This window comes from Alligator mississippiensis, chromosome 1 (genome assembly GCF_030867095.1).
Source record: "Alligator mississippiensis isolate rAllMis1 chromosome 1, rAllMis1, whole genome shotgun sequence".
NCBI classification, from domain to species: domain Eukaryota; kingdom Metazoa; phylum Chordata; order Crocodylia; family Alligatoridae; genus Alligator; species Alligator mississippiensis.
Window position 1 is genome coordinate 139,353,540 of NC_081824.1, and position 18,968 is coordinate 139,372,507.

The 18,968-nt window shown below is 39.9% G+C and overlaps 1 protein-coding gene across 2 annotated transcripts in view; it reads right to left on the reverse strand.

Annotated features, from left to right (window-relative positions):
- Nucleotides 1-18,968, reverse strand: part of PRKN (parkin RBR E3 ubiquitin protein ligase) — a 1,451,839-nt gene that overhangs the window by 640,085 nt on the left and 792,786 nt on the right. For both annotated transcript variants that reach the window (XM_059714743.1, XM_019479720.2), the window contains exon 6: nucleotides 12,934-13,049. In XM_059714743.1, the coding sequence (XP_059570726.1) occupies nucleotides 12,934-13,049 (116 nt within the window). The remainder of the gene's footprint in view (nucleotides 1-12,933; nucleotides 13,050-18,968) is intronic.

Genomic DNA, 18,968 nt, shown 5'->3' on the forward strand with positions numbered 1-18,968 from the left:
TGCCACGCATTAAACTGCTTATACAACTTCATGCCCTGCAGGTCTGGGAGCTTTTAAAAGCGCTTGGTGCTGTGGCACAAGCAAGTGTACGAATGCCCCTTGATTCCTCTCCACCCTTGAACCAACAGTGAACTTTTGTTTGGATCGGAGGATCCTTGTAACTCAGAAAGCTTCCTTCAAAGTGTTCTCAGTTACAGATGCGATTCTGTCTGTACTCCATGTTTATTTTGGGTCTAATTGTCTGGGCTATGACTCACATTAAAATAGGCAATTAACCCAAATTAGCCTCAATTATCCTGGGAAAAAGTGTTATCTAGGATACTTCACAGGTACTTGAAGTAGTTAAAAATAATTGGCTTCTAAAGTTGCAGGATCCCAGGATAAAAGGCTTTGTCTGAGGGGGAAATCTGACCTCTGTTTTTACCCTTAGACAAGGAAGAGGGAGAAATATGGGGAAACACCGTTCTCTCAAACCAAAAGGAGTTCAAAACTGTCCTTTTGCCAGCTGTGCTCCCTTAACTTCTGTCAGTGAGAGATATATACTGACAGTACAGTAGCTTCCCTGATCTAGTCTCTCTCACAAAGCATTGAAAGCTAAGCAGCATGGTATGAGCATACAGCTGCAATAGTTACTCTTAAAAGATGCAGAAGAAAAAGAGCAAGAATTGCAATACCACCCCGTCATTACCAGAAGGTGCTGCTATATGCCAGTGGTGAAAAGGTAAAGGCAGATGAATTTCACACAAACCACTTCTAACATCTTCAGGAGGCCTGCTGATGCAGCTACTTGTATCCTAAACCTATAGAGCCTGCCACCAGAGAAATGAAGGTCATTTGCCAAAATTAAATCAGAGACAGTTCAAATTTCAAAGTATCAGTGTCAATAAAATATTTTCTCTGTATGTTTTTGTAGGTATCTGAACCCAAAACATTACAGCAGAATGATCTATGTTCTGGATGATTTCATTAAACAGATTTTTTTTTAAAGCCCTAACCCAATTAGTAACAGTTCTTAGTTTGATGTTTGATTAATTTGTTATTTTACCTAATTGATTTTTAAGAAATCCCATTAATTTTAGAAGCATTAAAAGAACACAAGTAGACTTTGTCTCTGATAGTTACAGGATTTAGACAAAGCAGATTTAATTGTTAATGTGATCTTTTTCTTTTTCCCCTTCTCAAGGTATGAAAGCACAACACTAATACGCAACGGTTTGAAGAAGATGGATACTACTGCATCAGAGCAGGCCACACAGAGAGAAAATGTAAGAGAACTAAATATAGATTTGACATCCTGCTTTGCTTATAACAAACAGCTGAAGAAGCGATTCTACATTCCTATGAAATCTGTACCTTAATAGTAAAACTAAAGCAACCAGAAGAAGGATAGAGTAAGGCACTATTTGTTTTTACAAACAGCATCATATAAGTGACCTTCTTTAACACATCTAGGCTTTTTGATCTCAGCAAGGAACAGAGGGTCCCTAGTGAAATTCTGTTCTAATAATAGCAAAATAAGGCCTGGACCAAAACCTTAATCCAAAAAAACCCCTTAACTTCAGAAGTGCTTGAAATTCAAATATGGAATCTTAATTTTACAGATGGCCACTCTTTTTTATAATAATTGAGCCTGATCCTGAAACCAAATATTCAGGATATTATATGGCATTTGGAATACAGATCTGGATCAGAATTTTGTAACTTGAGTGTCTCTCTCAATCCACCAGCCTAGCACATACTTTATGTCACACATGTTATGTCTATGGGGTATTTTAGGGGGAAAAAAGTAATGTTTTAACAAAGTAGAGGGCCATTTCACATGTTCTTCAGCATGGTGTCTGGTTGAATATCCTTCCCACTATTGTTTTTGCTTTCACTTGTTTCTATAAATACAAATTGCCTTTGTACCTAATGTCAACAGGGAGAAATAAGAATAAAACTGGTAACTACTCTGAACTTCTAAACATTTTTTTCTACCTGACAATGTGATGAGACATCTGACTCAGAACAACATACATCAGGAGTGCTCAACCTTTTGGCCCTCCCAGGCCAGATGACTGGCATGGGACTAGTCTGTGGGGTGGATCCTTCATGAGGTTGGCACCTGAATTGAGCCAGATGCCACCCCGACTTGGCCCTGCATGCCTGGATTGGGACCTGCACTATTCCAGCTCAGCCCCACATACCCAGATCAGGCTCTACACTGCCTCAGCCAGGTCCACCAGGCCAGGATACAGCTCCTTGCCACTCTAGCCCTATCTAGTGTGCAGGAACATGCTATCCAACCTGCTGGGCTCCCTACAAGTTTGGAAATTTGGCAGCAGGGGAGCAGCAATTAATGCTGCCATTAGTGCCCTGACACCACATTTTCAGACCCGTAGGGAGCTCAACAGGGCAGATGACAGATCAGATCTGGGGGCTGGAAATGGCCCAGGCACTGGAAATTGAGCACCCCTGATATACAGCATTTATCTATAAAGGACCCACATCACACCCTACACTGATACTCTGGTCATTGAAGGTAAAAAAAAAAAACTTAATTGTTAGGGGATTAACAGTCTTGCACTAAGCAGGTAAAATCCAACAATAAAAGTATCGTGCAGATATAGAAAAGACAGATACTTATTGCAGTGATCAATTTAAAACAGTACACCTTAAAACCACGTGCTGGCCCAGGATTTCTCAGTACTGAATTTAGACCACAGTAAATTAAGAAGGAATGTTAAAACACTGGGTGAGAATTAAGAGATATAGTTATCCCTAACATCTTATTGAGAACATAAGTTCACTATTGACTCAAGGAGAAAATGCCTACTGATGCTCTACGGTATTTCTTATATCACTTCCTCCTGGAGTTCTTCCACTGAAGTGCTGACCTTCTCCAACCTTTTTCTGGCTGTGGAGTCCAATGTGATCATGGCCTGAATTGATCTGGCTGCAAAGAGCTATGACAAGGTCCATACATTTAATTTACCCTTGAAAGCAAATACATCTAGCATTTGCAGTTCTAACTAATGCCACTAGTGAAATCAAACGGTCAGTGTTTGGAAGTCTTGAGAACCAAAAAATCCACCAATTTCCCTACTTACTTTAAAGTACTAACCTGGGAAGAACTGTTCTTATTTCTTTTTTCTGTTTTCTTTTTGGGAGGGACCTTCCTGGGGAGGGGAAGGGAAGGGAAGGCACCTTTTCAGAATCATGAAATGTGGATTTGTTAAACAAAAAATGTAAACTTTTGATCAATCCAACAGCAAATACATCTCTTTCTGGAGAATTTTTCCTCTCTAGTAAATAATGGCAAGCCCTATATATCTTTTATACCTGCATATCTGTAAGAATGCTAAAAATAATGGTGCCTTTAGGAATTGTACACTACCTAGTTTGTGAAAGACAACGTGAGGCACTTTTGCTTTGCACATTTCATTTTTATACTGCTTAACGTTGTTGTTATTTCTGAGCCTGATTTATAGGTACCCAGGGGTACTCCTAACCCTTTTGATGTTTTTTCTACTGGAAACAGTTGACAAAAGCAGATCTTCCCTTGAGGATTGCACAGTTTCAGTGTTTGTTTCAAGTTTCAGCTGTTTGCTCAACCTATTAAGAGCTTCTTCAAAGACATAAAATAGCATCCCATCACCTTCAATGCCATAGAAAAAAATGCATGCATAAAGGCTGCCAATTCACACTTTAACTCTGCTGTAGATAAGTGGAAAGCGTTGAAAAGTATTACACTACATGGAATACTGCCTATGGATTTAGCATAACTCTGCAAGGGTTTTTGGCTCTCAAGTATTTCACTCTGACGGTCAGTACTCCATAAAAATATTCATATCAAATATAAACTAAGAGCAAGCAGACTGTGCACTGAATGCAAACATAACTAAAAATCAGCAGTGGAATTAAACATTACTTTCATTTTAGGGGGGGTTTTCTGCATGCCATATCCTACTGATTTAAATAAGATTTTTTTTATGAGCCTTGTTTTGTAAACATTGTTGAGGTCTTATGTACACTAAACCTCAAGATGCACTGCACAAACTGCCTGGACTGGACAAACTAAATTTAATGAATAGATGGGAATGCAGTGAAAGCCTCTTGGTTGATCACTTTATTGCTACTTTAGAAACACATAATTTTCAGCCTGGGCAATTAATTTTCCCATTCCAAAATTTTCCAAATAAAAATAGGAGGTAAATCTGCATAAATGTTTTCACTAGAATTTCATTTTTCTGACAGATCAAATGATAAATAATTTTAATATTTATTTGTATTAAATATGCTTCCCTGTCTTTTTCCTTTTCAATCCTGTAGAATGAAGGAAGCAGACTTCAAGCAACAATGCCCTTAGTGAGCAATTCTCAGTTCTGGAGTAGGTATTAGCAAGTGACTACTATGGCATAAATAAATTCCTACCCAACAGTTAGTTAAAGTGAAATTAGCTTTGCAGATATTTACTAATGTTTGAACTTCCCAGGAATGCTTGCATTAAAGGAAATAATTAAAAACCCAGGACATTCTGAATTCTAATTTAAAAAAATACCCAAATATATTTGGAAGCAAAAAAATCCAGTTACCTTCTCTGTTAACCCTGAAACCCACTTCCCATTTTCCTTTTTTCACTCCATTGTGAAATATGCTTAATTTGGATATAAGACTTCTTCTAAGGCCTTTAGAGGAATCCACAGACTACAGTTCTGACATCTTAGATTTGGAGAAGATACTCTACTTACACCATTTGCAAACAGGAAATGAAAAATGTGCATCACAGCACTTCATAGCAGACTGATCTTAGCAACTTAATCATAGCAACTTAGTGTTGAAGGCTGTACCTCGATCAAGTAATCAGCGCCTTGAATACATCACCAGGGAAATGAAACCACATGCAATTCTCCTACAGGAAACACATACAGAGGAGCTGTGGAAAATGAAGCTCTCAGGATATAGCCTAGCAAACTGTACCCAGCAGGATCCATGGCTTTGCTACATTCATCAGAAATGACCTTCCATACATTACCAAGGGATATGACTCCTCCAGGACTGCAAGAGAATGGAGCTCAACATATACAAGCCCCCACTGCCACATTGTTAATCACATCCCTGCCTATTTATGACCAGATGACCTTATATGCAGGTGACTTCAACCATCAACATCAAGCTTGGGAATATTCTATTCACTGTAGCAACAGAGATAATCTTTGTCACTGGGCAAGCCTGAATAATATAACCCTCATACATAACCTGAAGGAGCCAAGTACCTTCCATTCTGGACATTGGAACATTAAGACAAACCCAGATCTTGCCTAGTGGAAGGCTAAAATACTAAAAAAAGTACTTGACAAGTTTCCATCATCTCAACACAGCTTTTCAGTCATCAGCACTGACAATATGATTTTTCAGCCCATACCAACCAGACCAGCTCCAAGATGGAACTTTTGGAAGGCAGATTGGCAGAAATATCAAAGGGTAACCAACAAGAGAGTAAACCAGTTAGAGGATCCATCTGAACCCAGTATTGATCAAAGTTACAAAACATTTACAAAGTTCCTAATTGAAGTAGCTAAACTCTGTGTACCTAGAGGCTACAGAAGGCATTTTGTGCCATGTTGGGGCAAGCAGTGAGAACAGCTCTTTAACGTCATTAAACAATGCAATTATCCTGCAACCATAAAAAGAATTACAGAACAGCTAGCTACCACACTGAACAATATCAAAAAGGAGAGATGGCTTACTACCATAGGAGGATTGGATATGACCCAATTGAGCAGACAAGCATGGTACGTCATTAACTGCCTTATAGGCAAAGGCACCAAAAAACAGCATTGCCCTGTGTCAGCAAAATCTATTGTGAAAATACTTTGCAACAACAGCAAGTACAGTACAATAACCCAAGCAAGCTACGCACAGAAATGATAAGACACCTGACTCATGAACAACTGATATCATCCAATGCCAACCTTAATTTAACTTCTTCCACCTCTGACAATGAGTTCAATACCACTATTAAAGTAATCAAGATTTGCAAGGCTGCTGGACCAGATAAGATATTCCTAGAATTTGTTCCCAAGCTTGGACCCACAATGAAAAGATGGTTTCAGAAATTCATGTATAAATGTCTAGAAAGTAACAGGCTTCCAAAAATCTGGAGAAAAACTTATGTCATTGCTATTGTGAAACCCAACAAACCACCACAAGATCCAAAGAGTTACCAACCCATCTCACTACTCTGTGTTGCATACAAACTCATGGAGCACAAAATTCTGAATAGAATAGAGAACTTCATTGGCCCACAGCTCCTAAAAAAACAAGCTGGCTTTCAGAAAAAGCAGTATACCACTGACCAAATTACATTATTTGCATCTGACATAGAAAACAGGTTTGAAATGAGGCAGAAAATAGGTGCGGTCTTTATTGACCTTACAGCCATCTATGACACTGTATGTTATCAAGGCCTCAAATGTAAACTGCACTCTGATACCTGATCACAAGCTATGTGCTTTCATTATCAACATGATCTCCAGCAGATCATTTAAACTCACTGCTGGCCAAGGAGAAAAAAGCAAAGTACGAACTCTGAAGAATGGAGTCCTCCAAGGGTCAGTGCTTACACCAATACTTTTCAATATATATACCTCAGATCCTGAAAATAAAGTGAGAATACTAAACACAGGGGTACTGGAGAACACAGGACTGACATTCTTAGAAACCACTATCAAGAAGAGGAGATTGGAATGGATTGGCTATGTCAGGAGAATGGAAGAAGACTCTACCCCCAAGGATATTTTGTATAGTGAAATTTGAGACCACCCCAAAAGTGGGGTCGCCCTCTATGGCAGTACCATGATGTGTTAAAAAATTACATGAAGTCGTTTAACATCAATGTAGAAAGCTGGGAGGAGCACACAGGATCCTATCTGATCTGGAGGGGATATCTGTCAGTGCAGCTCAGCATGAAGTGGCTTTGATCCAGAGGATGGAAGCAAAGCGAGAAAGAAGAAAAGCATGCTGTAAATTTGGATTCTAACTGAGACAACATATGGATCTGTAAACTTGTAACAAGATGTGTCACTCTTGAATTGGGCTTGTCAGCCACAAACGGATTCATCAGGCATCTGACTAGACCTCTTACATGTATACCATGATCCAAAGGATTGAAGGTTGCCTACTAAAACATACCTCAGACTTCCGGCATACAACATCTAAGTGCTACATGTTGCCATAGTAGCCCAGGGAATAGACAAGACAGAACTGGGGAAAAAAAGAGTACTGACATAGAACTCATTTCCTTACTATCTCCAAAAGTGGGTATAAAGTTAAGTGTCAATAGACCCATATCATCACACTTCCACCTGAATAACTGTCAACCCAAGAGCACACTGAATATCAAAGTAGGCAACCACATCCTTCCCCACATAGGCAACTGGTAAGGGGTGCACAAGGGTGCACATGCCTCCCCTGACGGCCGACACTAATGCTGTCGGTAGGGCTGGTGCCCCGCATGACAGGGTCGGCGGCTTCTGCAGGTGCCCTCCCCAAATTCAGGAGGCACCAGTCACTCATGCTTCCATGAGCATACCCCAGCCTACTTAGGAGTCACATTAGACCATTCCATCACCTATAAACATCAGATTCAGAAGGTCAGCACTAAAGTATCTGCACAGGTTGCTGCCTTAAGATGTGTAGCCAGCACAACAGGGGGTGCCAGCATCAAAGTGCTCCAAACTACTGCGTTTGATGTCATGTATCTGGACTTTAAAAAAGCCTTTGATCTGGTGTCCCATAACCTCCTCATGGAAAAATTGGCCAACTGCACCTCAGCTACATCACAGTCCGATGGCTGGGAAATTGGCTCTGAGGTCAGACCCAGAGAGTAGTGGTTGATGGCAGCAAATCATTATGGCACTTGGTGACCAGTGGTGTCCCCCAAGGCTCTGTCCTTGAACAAGTTTTCTTTAACATCTTTATTAACGATGTGCACATTGGTGTCAGAAACGCACTGGCTAAGTTCGCTGATGACACTAAAACTTTGAGGCATAGTGTCCACACCTGAGGACAGGCTAGTGATCCAGGCTGACTTGGATAAACTTAGTAAGTTGGCGGACACAAACCTGATGATGTTCAATACCGATAAATGTAAGGTGCTCCACCTCGGGGGGAAAAAAACCCACAGCATACTTATAGGCTTGGTAGTGCTACACTTGCTAGCACCACTGCCAAAAGAGACTTGGGAGTCATGACTGACCACAAGATGAACATGAGCCACTAACGCGATGCCGCAGCTGGTAAAGCAAACAAAACTTTGGCTTGCATCTATAGATGCTTCTCAAGTAAATCTCACAATGTCATCCTCCCACTGTACTTGGCCTTGGTGAGGCCACAGCTGGAGTACTGTATCCAGTTTTGGGCTCCGCAATTCAAGAAGGATGTGGAGAAGCTTGAGAGAGTCCAGAGGAGAGCCACGCGCATGATCAGAGAGCAAGAGAATAGGCCTTATGAAGAGAGGTTGAGAGCCATGGGACTCTTCAGTCTGGAAAACAGCAGGCTCAGGGGGTCCTGGTGGCTGCTTATAAGTACATAAGGGGTGTACATCAGGACCTGGGAAAACATCTGTTCACGAGAGTGCCCCAAGGAAAAACAAAGACCAACAGTCGTAAACTCCTACAAGACTGTTTTAGGCTGGACATAAGAAAAAATTTCTTTATGGTCCGAGCCCCCAAGACCTGAAATACACTCCCTCCAGAAGTGGTGAAGGCACCCACTCTGGACTCATTCAAGAAACGTTTGGATGCTATCTTGCTGGGATCCTTTGACCCTAGCTGACTTCCTGCCCCCGAGGCACGGGCTGGACTTGATGATCTTTGTGGTCCCTTCCAGCCCTAACGTCTATGAACTCTATGAAATTTGACATGATATATGCCCCAGCAGAATACTGTGCTTCTGTACAGCCCAGAAGTTGAACTGTTTAATGGGACAACATTGTACTTAACAGTGCACTGAGATTCATAAGAGGCTGGACAACTTACACACACACATACTCCATGTAATCTTGGACATTAAACCAAGTGTTATAAGAAGACACCCTAACATCATTACTGGCAATAGAGGCAAGAGATAATGAAAAAATCACCTGCACCATCAACTGATAATTGAAGACCCAAATAGATGGAAGTTTAATAGACTCAAAAGTCTTAAACTGTTTGTACATGAAGCCGACAAGCTCTTGGAAGAGACTGGAGACACTGAACCAAATCTATGGGCAACAAAGAAGTGGGCCAACTTCTGGCAAAAGTCAGATCTATTCCTACAGCCTTTTATACCAACACCAAACAAGTCCCACATTGGGCATGACCTTGACAGAGAACCATGGGTCAAGATGAACATACTGAGATCTGGATACATATGCTTCAAAGTAACACTTCAGAAGAGGAACATCTTGGACAGCCCCTTGTATGAATGCAGCGTTCCACAAACAGCACAGCATGTAATCGAAAGCTGCAATCTTTACAAATGACCGGACAAATGAAATCCACACACTGAGTGATACTACCGGACAGTGGCTTATACATCTGGAAGTTGATATCTGATACTGTATGAAAGAGAGAGAGAAAACAGACTGATCTACTCTCAGGTCTGAGCCTGAATTAGGTAGGCTTGTCTGTATTCTTTGCAGAATGGGTTGGTTACCACCTCTAATGAAAGCAGCACCTGGTCTTTAGCTTGTACCCAGGATAGGCCAACTTGCCCAGATTGAAAGCACCACAACATTTGAGTGAGAAGATTTTGTCTGCAAATGAGAAGGGAGTTGGAGAAAAACCCAGTTTAATTTTCCAATAAAGGCATATCTGTAGGAAACAGTAGGAGAAGCAGGGACATCTTCAAGAGCCTCCATCAGCACCATTCCACACTGTTCCTAGGCTTGTATTGTTATGAGGGGGAAGATGAGATGCTAGTCTTTTGGCAGAATTAAAGCAGTTTAGCTTCCTGAAGTGTGTAAATCTTTACTTTCAAATGTTTGTGCTTCCTGGAAATTTAACTGTGAGACTGCATTACTCTAGAAGAGGAATGTGAGTTAGCTCTGGTGTTCCTGTAAGGATTTTACCCTTAAGTTACTGGTTTGTATTCCCAATTTTACATTTTTCTTACTGCACTTTAGACATTTTAAAAAAGGTTTCTTAACAATAATTCCAGCCTGGAAGCAGTTGGGGAGAAGCTAGGAGGAGATTTACTCCATGCAGACTTCCTCTGGCCCGTTAGGGGCCATCTGCCCTCTCTGGCATCTGCACACACCTGAAAGATGGAGCAGAATACCAGTGAAGATTAAGAACTATGCTAGAGGAATGGGGGCCCCTCCTGGGAATTTTAAGATCCAAAGAAAGTTGGAACGGGTAGGTCTGCAGGTCCTGACCCACATCAGATCTACATGAGCAGAAACAGCCCTAGAAAACAGGAAGCAATGCATTGAAGTGGGACCTATCCTGAATAAAGGCTTGTAGCCTACAGAAACTTCTCTGAAAAGCTCTCCAGCCCCCAGTAAAGGGGTGAAGAGGTTCACGTGACTCACTCAACTGCCTCGCTGAAAGCCTTATGAGCTTTGACAGGGACCTTCCATAACTCCTACAAGGTAACTTTTCCATAACTCTTCATAGACTATTTATAGGCCACCTAAACATCCCCCTCCCTCTCTCTCTCACACATTTGACACAACCTTGTTCATCTGTGATCGAATGCAGTCAGATTATCAGGCACTGCAGAAGTCTAAACAGGATTTTCAGTTGCCAGACACTCCTAGTAGCTTCCTCAGGGAATGACAACCCTCTTCAGGCACAATGTGATCTCCTAAGCATAATAAGGTTTCATATAGAGGTGGGATAATGGGCGGAAGGACCGGGATGCTTGTGAGGTTCTTCAACGAGTTTGTCTATTAATAGTCTGTGAAAAGTGAGCTTGCTTGGCAAGCCTACAAAGGATTTTGTAGGGTGATTTGTCCATGTCAAACTCATTCACATTTTCAGGAGCAGTGGAGAGTTCTCTCTCCTACTGCCCACTCATGCTCCCTTCCCTCATTTTTTCTTGCTGTCTTGCTAACAGTTAATAAGGGATTGTAATGACGTGTCTCCTCCATCCAAAATCCATTCTTTCTCTAGGGCACGCAATCATGACTCCTGGAAACTTCTGAACCTAATGCAAGCCTGAAGGGTATAGACACACACATATTCGGAGCGTTGTCAGAAGGGCAGTAGTTGTTATGTTCTAATTGTTATGTGTTGGCAAACTAGCAATGATATGAATGTAGGAAAATAATTTCAGCTTTCATACTGAATAAAGCAGTCTTTTTCTGCCAGTCCTTTCACAGCATCTGACAAAGTAGGTCATTGCTTATGCCTCTCTGAAGCAATTAGTCTCTAAGGTGTCACTCTGCCCTACCTTCTGCCTGAGTGCAGACATAGCTAACCACCTCTCATAGCTTTGTGGTTTTAATAAGGGGTGATGGGGGTTGGAGGAAGTTAACATCATAAGAGAAACCGAGTCACAATCTTAAATTAGGAGAGCCAAATGCTGCTACTTTGTAAACCATTGGGACGAGTTGTTAAAATGATTCAATGAAAAGTACCTGCAAGACGAATTTTAAAAGAAACAGACAACAATTTTACAAAAACCAGGTATATATGAAGTGGTGAACATGGTACTATTATTTTTCATTGTAAATTTATCTCTTAACTTATTGGTAAGACTCATTTTTTTCAGTCAACTATTGTCAGCAGTTAGATGCTGCCAGTAGAGCAGCATGCAAGCACTGAAAAACAGCTTAATATAGTATATTGTGCTTTGCCTGGGATGAGATAAGAATAACATCCTATAATCTGCTATTAGACATTTATTTATAGAAAACCAGGTTGTTCCTTGGAAAATTTATCTTCAAATGGTTTGTCTAACCTACCCTTTTCCACCAATTATAAGACGTCAGAATGTACCCTTTTCCCCCCAAAACCCGTTCTCTTCTTACAAAATAGAGACTGGTCAGTACTGTTATTATAAATATATATAAAGACGAACATAGTGTGAGCAATAATAAGATACCACCCCAATGTCTCTCTCATAATCAGCAGATGTGGGTGCTTTGGGAAAGTTTTCAGAAGGCCTCTTCTTAGAAATTACTTTTATTTAATGCAGCACCATTATGGCTCCTGTATCACATTACATATCACATTACATTTTTTTTTAAGATCGGAAGGTCAGTGAAAAATAAATATATAAAAGATTAGAAAGAGAAGATACCTTTTCAATTAGATGCAGCAGATGCATAACATCAATTACTAACAAAAACAGGTTAAAACCCTGAATAGAAAAAATGGCTCACTTAGATGAAAATCACACATATGGACCTGTATACCTCATGCAAGATAACATGCTTACAATTAAGTGTTTTTCTAATTTATGGGGCTGAATATGGCATAGTGCTGTGCTTCTCGTATTGTATGAGCCCATTTGTCAAACACAAAGGAACCTGGTATAGCATTTGCATCAAAAGGATTGCTGCCCTAATATACAAGATACACATGTTAAGGCTCAGTTTCCTTTTTTGCAGGAACATTTTCTATTCTTGTAAATTTGATCCAAATTATTGGATTCTGAATGTAGATTAGAGCTATCAATCTGATCACTTGTGCCACTGAAAAACAACACTTCAGATACCTCTTTTGATGTATAAACAGTTAGATTTGCACCTGAAACTCACCCGTGGATACAAAATGTGTGTTCCAATTATGCTGACAAAACAGGAGAATGCACTTTAAAAATGTGACCAATATTTATCCAAATACTTAGGAAGGAAGAATGCAAGTAAGAAAACCAAGGGGGGGGGGGGGGAAATGTAGAAATGATAAGTACTCTGAAGCACTGAGATAGTAAATTTGTGACACTCTACAGTGTACTTACCTAATATCTGTGCATGTTATACATGTGATACGACGGCTGTTTGTTGTAATGAGGTTCAAAGCCACAGATGTTTCACTGTCAGAAGTTGGGTGTGCTCCACATTTAAAGTAAAACTCCTGAAATATTGAAGGAGAGATAAAGGGAAGATTACATACCTGCAGCTCATGTCCTCTCTTTATCTTGGTCTAACTGACATTTCAGACAGCAGACAAATCACCGCTGCCAGCAGTAAAGGAGGGAATTCATTAGGAATGATTTAGAATGAATTCCTTGCAGACTCTCTCTCTGCTAGGCATACATTTTATTCTTGCAAAATACCCTAATGAAGAAAACTTCTCATGTTGCATATGTTTAGTACTAGATGTAGACTGTATTTATTTTTCTGGATTCACAGAGAAAAATAAGGCCAGGTTAGATCTAGAAAGGGGTGGTGGGGATTCAGTGGTGTAGTTGCACTCCACTTTGATTCCTAGTCCACCCAAAGCTTAAAATGGCAGAAGCATTTCTATTCAGGCATCAGTGATAGAGTCAACTGACTTTATGGCTAACTATCTATTACTTGATGCTTTCTAAACTCTTCATTCCACATGTGTTATGACCCTCCCTACTTTTTAATGGTTCTGATGTTCAACTAATCAAGCTACCCTTTCTTCTGCAATTCTGTTGTCTGTTAGCTTTTCCTAGTAATGTGGTTCCTGTTTCACAGCCCTGAAAACTTATTTTGGCCCTAGATAAAAACATGAGCTCAGGTGTGGAAATACATTTCAGTGAAGCACTGTATGTACTGTCAAGATATCTAAGAATGCTAAAGATGTCCATTTAATTCTAATGACTGCAGGACTAATGAAACAATGCATTTTGATTGTTTTTGCCTAGTCTGTTATGGCTTATGCATAATATATGATATAACAAATTAATGCACATACACTAAATTTATGTTTGTTTTTCCTCTGATCTTAAACTGAATAATTCAGCCCTAGGCCACTAGCTTAATAGTAAAGCTTCTAGTTTCTTTTTAATTTGATAAAAATATGTGTTGGGATGATGTACCATACATCTGCATCCCCCTTTTCAAAATCCTAGATCCACCCATGAATAAGGCCTCTGGCAAATATTCAGTTAAAGGTGCAATGGGGTACAGAATCATATAAAGTTAGGGTTTGAAGGGAACTCAGGAAGTCATCTAGTCCAACCTCCTTCTCAAACGAGGGAGGTAAATTGCAATCCCAACAATTGCACCTCCTGCCATGCTATACATGCATGGCAGGAGGTACAATTGTAGGATCAGATCCCAAAAATGCCATACTGAACATGCAGGGGGAGCCCAGGATCATGATCTTGGGTTTCCCACGCACTGGCAAGCTGGGTGCCTACCGCCCCCACAGCTGGGAAACCCAGTCTGCCATCAGAGCACATGGAGCCCTTGACGCTGGCCACACATTCAATTTATTGTGTGTTGGGAACCAGCCACAAAGTTATTACACATTTTTTGTGTGGTAACTTTGTGGTTCATTCTTTGTTTTATCACGCCATTAACTGAATGAATGTGTGGCCAGCTTAATCACATCTTAAGTAGTAACTGGTTAATCATGTCTTTGGTGTAACATTTTCCAGGAACTGAATATCCCCTGAAACTACAGAGGTATGATCAAAATGGGGAAGCAGGGTCACCCATAAGATGCAGGGTGCAAAGCACTGTAACTAAGCATTAATGTTCCTGGACAAGTCTATAAAATAGCCTTAGCAGTGTGGCTCATCAACAATTATATTTGACTTAAATTATTCCAGTTTATATAGCTTGTAGACCGATTTCAACCAGGAAAATGTTGCTAGGGCTTTTTCTTGCGTACTAAGCAAGATGACCAATAGCTGTTACTTGTGATTTTTTTTTCTTTTTCATCTTTTATCACTGTTTAGGGAAAATTCAGTATATAATGTAGTCTTTTAAGAGGAATTGGTTTTGGGGATTTAAATATTAACAGTACTCTCTTTGTATGTTAGAGGAGGCATGTTGGAGGAATGTGCCTTGACTACAAACTTGGAGTAAGTTGTGATGTTTGTTAGCTTTTGCTTGAACAAGACACAGATAAAGTTAAATCTCCCATACAAATATGCTTCATTTGGTTGGCAAGCACTGTCTTCATTGCAGAGCTTTAACTGACCTTATAGATAGGCGGGGACCAAGTTACTGCATGTATAGAAAATGAAAATAAAAACCTTGAATTTATTGATTTACTACTGTTGGTACTACAGAAGACACACAAGATGCATCTGGACTGCTGTTACTTTAAACACTTTCTTTTGGTTGCCAATCCTAAACATTCACAGATAATGAACTTTTTTTAAAAAGCAATACATGTGAGATATTTTTTATTTGCCTTTTGATTTTTAAGCCTGTAAAATACCTTTGGAACATGTTTTCTACCTTTATCCATAAACATGGGAGCTAATTTTTTTCAACTTAAAATTTAATTTAATCCTTGTCTCTAGAAGCTAGGGTTTTGAGAAAAACCCCAGTGAAATGAACTGAACTGCTCATATGCTTAGAATTATCTTGTGCTTAAGTACTTGGCTGAACTACAGTGTCAAATCTCTTTCGAGTCTTATTTCCTGTTTATTTTTTAATGTTGTTCTTTTACTCTTGGAATTGTTTTTGGATACAGTTTTTCATTTATTTTGATTTTTTGTTTTAGGAAAACAGTAATATTTACTGCAAATCGTAAGTTCTGCGAGTTTCTGCTTGCTTCAGTACATTTCTCTGATACCATATAGTAGTACTATGATCAGTTAAGTAAAAAAATACTGACCAAAGATCCTAAAGCCAGGCATCTACATCATGGAAACACAGAATAAACTTTGGGTAAAAATGATTCCTCTAACAATAATAACTTGTGTTGTTCTACAAGCAAAAAGCATTGAGCAATAACAACAGTAAGCTCTAAAACACTTGCAATGGTTTTACACTTACAGCTTTACATTGTATAGAAAAAGAATGTTCTTGTGTCTTTGGTATGCAGAATTTACTACCATTTTTATTTCTGGTTGCTTTATTGCAAGCACAGCAAACAATCATAAACTATACCCCCACCGACAAAATGTGCAAAGCCTAGTATACTTTAATGGCTTTACATGTTTTCAATATTCCCTCTTTTTTTGTGTAGAGAGAGAAAGAGAGAGAAAAGAACATTCCTCTGATGAAGAAATACACAATGAGAATATGAGTAAAAGCTAAAGCACAGTATCCAACATAGTCAAGAAGTTGGCACTTGTAGATTGACCTGTCTGCAAACAAAGCCAAATGTAAAAAGATAGAGAATTAATATTCCCAGACATGTCCACAATCAAAGGGAACCATCAAAACTACTGAGAAACAAAATCACAGAAAGATGCAAACTGGGAATGGTGCTTATAGTTTGGGAAGCATTACTGCGCCACCAAGGCACTGCCAAAATACAACTGTTAAGCTCAAAATATCAGTAAAGGAATAGCAGCCACCAGGAATAATGTATGCTATTTTCTTTCATCATGCCATTGTAGTCACATTTCCAGATCTTCTCATGAACTTATGCAAGTGTAAGTTATATATTTCATATTGCTGCCTCCTGGGTGTAAGGAATCTTTTCTAGAGTTTAGAGCACATGACACAGGAAGTAAAGAATTCCGAGTTATATTCCAGCTCTGTAACTGACCTTCTGCAGAACTTATGGGGGAAAAAAAATGACTGATCTGTCTATGCTTAAGTTTATCAATTGAAAATTGCTTTAAAATACTTCCTTAGTAATTATATATACAAAGTACTTTGATATTAAAACAAATTCATTTGGAAAGAGAAGACACTATTTTACATAACAAAAGGAAATACCACTAGTCTCAGAAGCAAAGTAATACTATAAGCAAAGACCACTCATATTAAGAAAGCTATTATCTTAAAAAAATCTTTACAATTTTATCAGCACTGCACAGTAATTTATGCTACTGCACAGTAAATATGCATGTGTAGACACGCCCAGTGGATATGGAAGATAACAGAAATGTATAGAAGTTTTCCTGGGCCTGAAATGACTCAATGCCAGCACAACCTCTTCAGGCCAGAACTTGTAAGAGACTCTTCAGAAAGATAGCTCACAGCTCTCTTCTCAGTTCTCTACAAAAGGGAACTCCTCCCTGGCTACATCTTGGACTTCTAGAACCCTTTTCCCATTATACAAGGCTCAGTGGGCAAGAATCTCTTCTTCTATGTTTAATTTAAGCTTATCATGTGCACAAAGGTAAATGTTCCCACCAAGGACTAGCCTAACAATTAGTGAATGGTTCTAGAAGTCAGTTCCCTTAGACTTGATCCTCAAACTTTGCCATAGATTTGCTGCACCTCTCTCAGACAAGAAGTCATTACTTTCAGTGGCCAAATTAAAATCCTTTTTGCTGTGCTGGACCCCAAATGCTTTTTTTTTAAGGTAAAGAGGGATAGAGTGGTGCAAGTGTTCAGGAGATGGACATCTTCACACTGGCACTAAGGCTGGGTATAGACATTACCTCTGTGCTGCCAAATTTTTATGGTGGCACAATGCAAAAGAAAACAGACACCCATGTGTCTGTCAAGCCACAAATGCCTTTGTTTGTGCTAGTAATGAAAAGGATTAATAACTTGTGGCACTTTTTCATGGCAGACCTCTATTTGCTTTATGGCAGGAGAGAATGGGCAGTCTCCAGTTGCCTGCACTCTCCAGCTGTCATAGCCAGGCACTGTCAGGGGTTGAGGGGCTGGTCCTGCATGCCCCAGGAATTCCTGTGCAGGATCAGGCCACTTAAACTCTGGGAGCACCTGCCTCAAATTCCCCACTTATAGGGACATACCCCTAGGAGTCTTTGGGGAATACATCTACAAGAGGAGAATGCCAGCATTTCCTACTTTCAGAGGCATGCCCCAGAGATTTCCAGGGATGCATCTCTAAGTTGGGAATGCATCATCCATTGTCCTATATGATAAATGGTAGGTAACACATGTTTCACCCTATGAAACAAATCAGCTGTACCAGGACACATTCTGACACAGCTCATCTACTTTATTTAGCTACATCTATTTATATACTTAGTTGTGGACCTATACATATATTTATTATTCTTCTATACACAATTTGTATTATGCCATGAGAGATGCCATTCGGAGAACCTTAACCTTAGATAGAATATAGAAATATAGAAAAGGATAGACAATGTTCTTATATAGATTTTCTACATAGTCTTCACTTTTGGTCTATGTAGCAAGGTATTTACATATTGCCTACCACTGTGGTATTGTCAGGTACTGAGGCATGGTCAGTCTGCCTATTGATTAATATGAGCCAAAAGCCTAATCCCCAATCCAAGGGATAGTTGGGTCAAAGCCAGAGTCAGAGTCTGAATCAAAGCCAAAACAACAGGCAAGGCAAGGTCAGAGAGCAAGCTGGGCCAGGTACCTGGGACAGCCACGTTCCAAACAGTACAAGTCATGAGGTCAAAGTCCAGGCAGGTCACAACAGGTGGTCAGATCTGGAATCATGATACAGGAGCAAGAAGACAATAAGCCAGTCCAAGGGCAACAAGAGACTTGTTATTCAGACAGCTTCCACAGGAAACAGGAAGCCTTATACAGGCAAAATGAACCAATCAGCAGATGGGAGCCCTGAGCCAATCAAGAGCCAGAAGTAGAAGGCCTGTTCCCAGTTGGGCCCCTTTCCCTACCACTCCACCTTTATCCATGAGATGTAGTCTAGTGAAGAGCTGATCTGGTGCTCAGTCCATGAGCCTCTAGATCAGGGTTTTGGCATCAGACTCCGACAGCTTTTTGATTATTTCCCAGGTATTTTAAAATGGCAACAATCATTATCTCTTTACCTGCACTCCCAGTCCATAGTAGCAATGGACTGATTCATTTATACTTTTTTGTTTTATTTTTAGTGTGGTGTTTAAGTTTACATGTATAAAGAAACTGCTGAGAAAATGATAAGCAATGTAGCCTTTTACTTAATTCTGAAAGGGGGTAAGTGTTTTTGTGG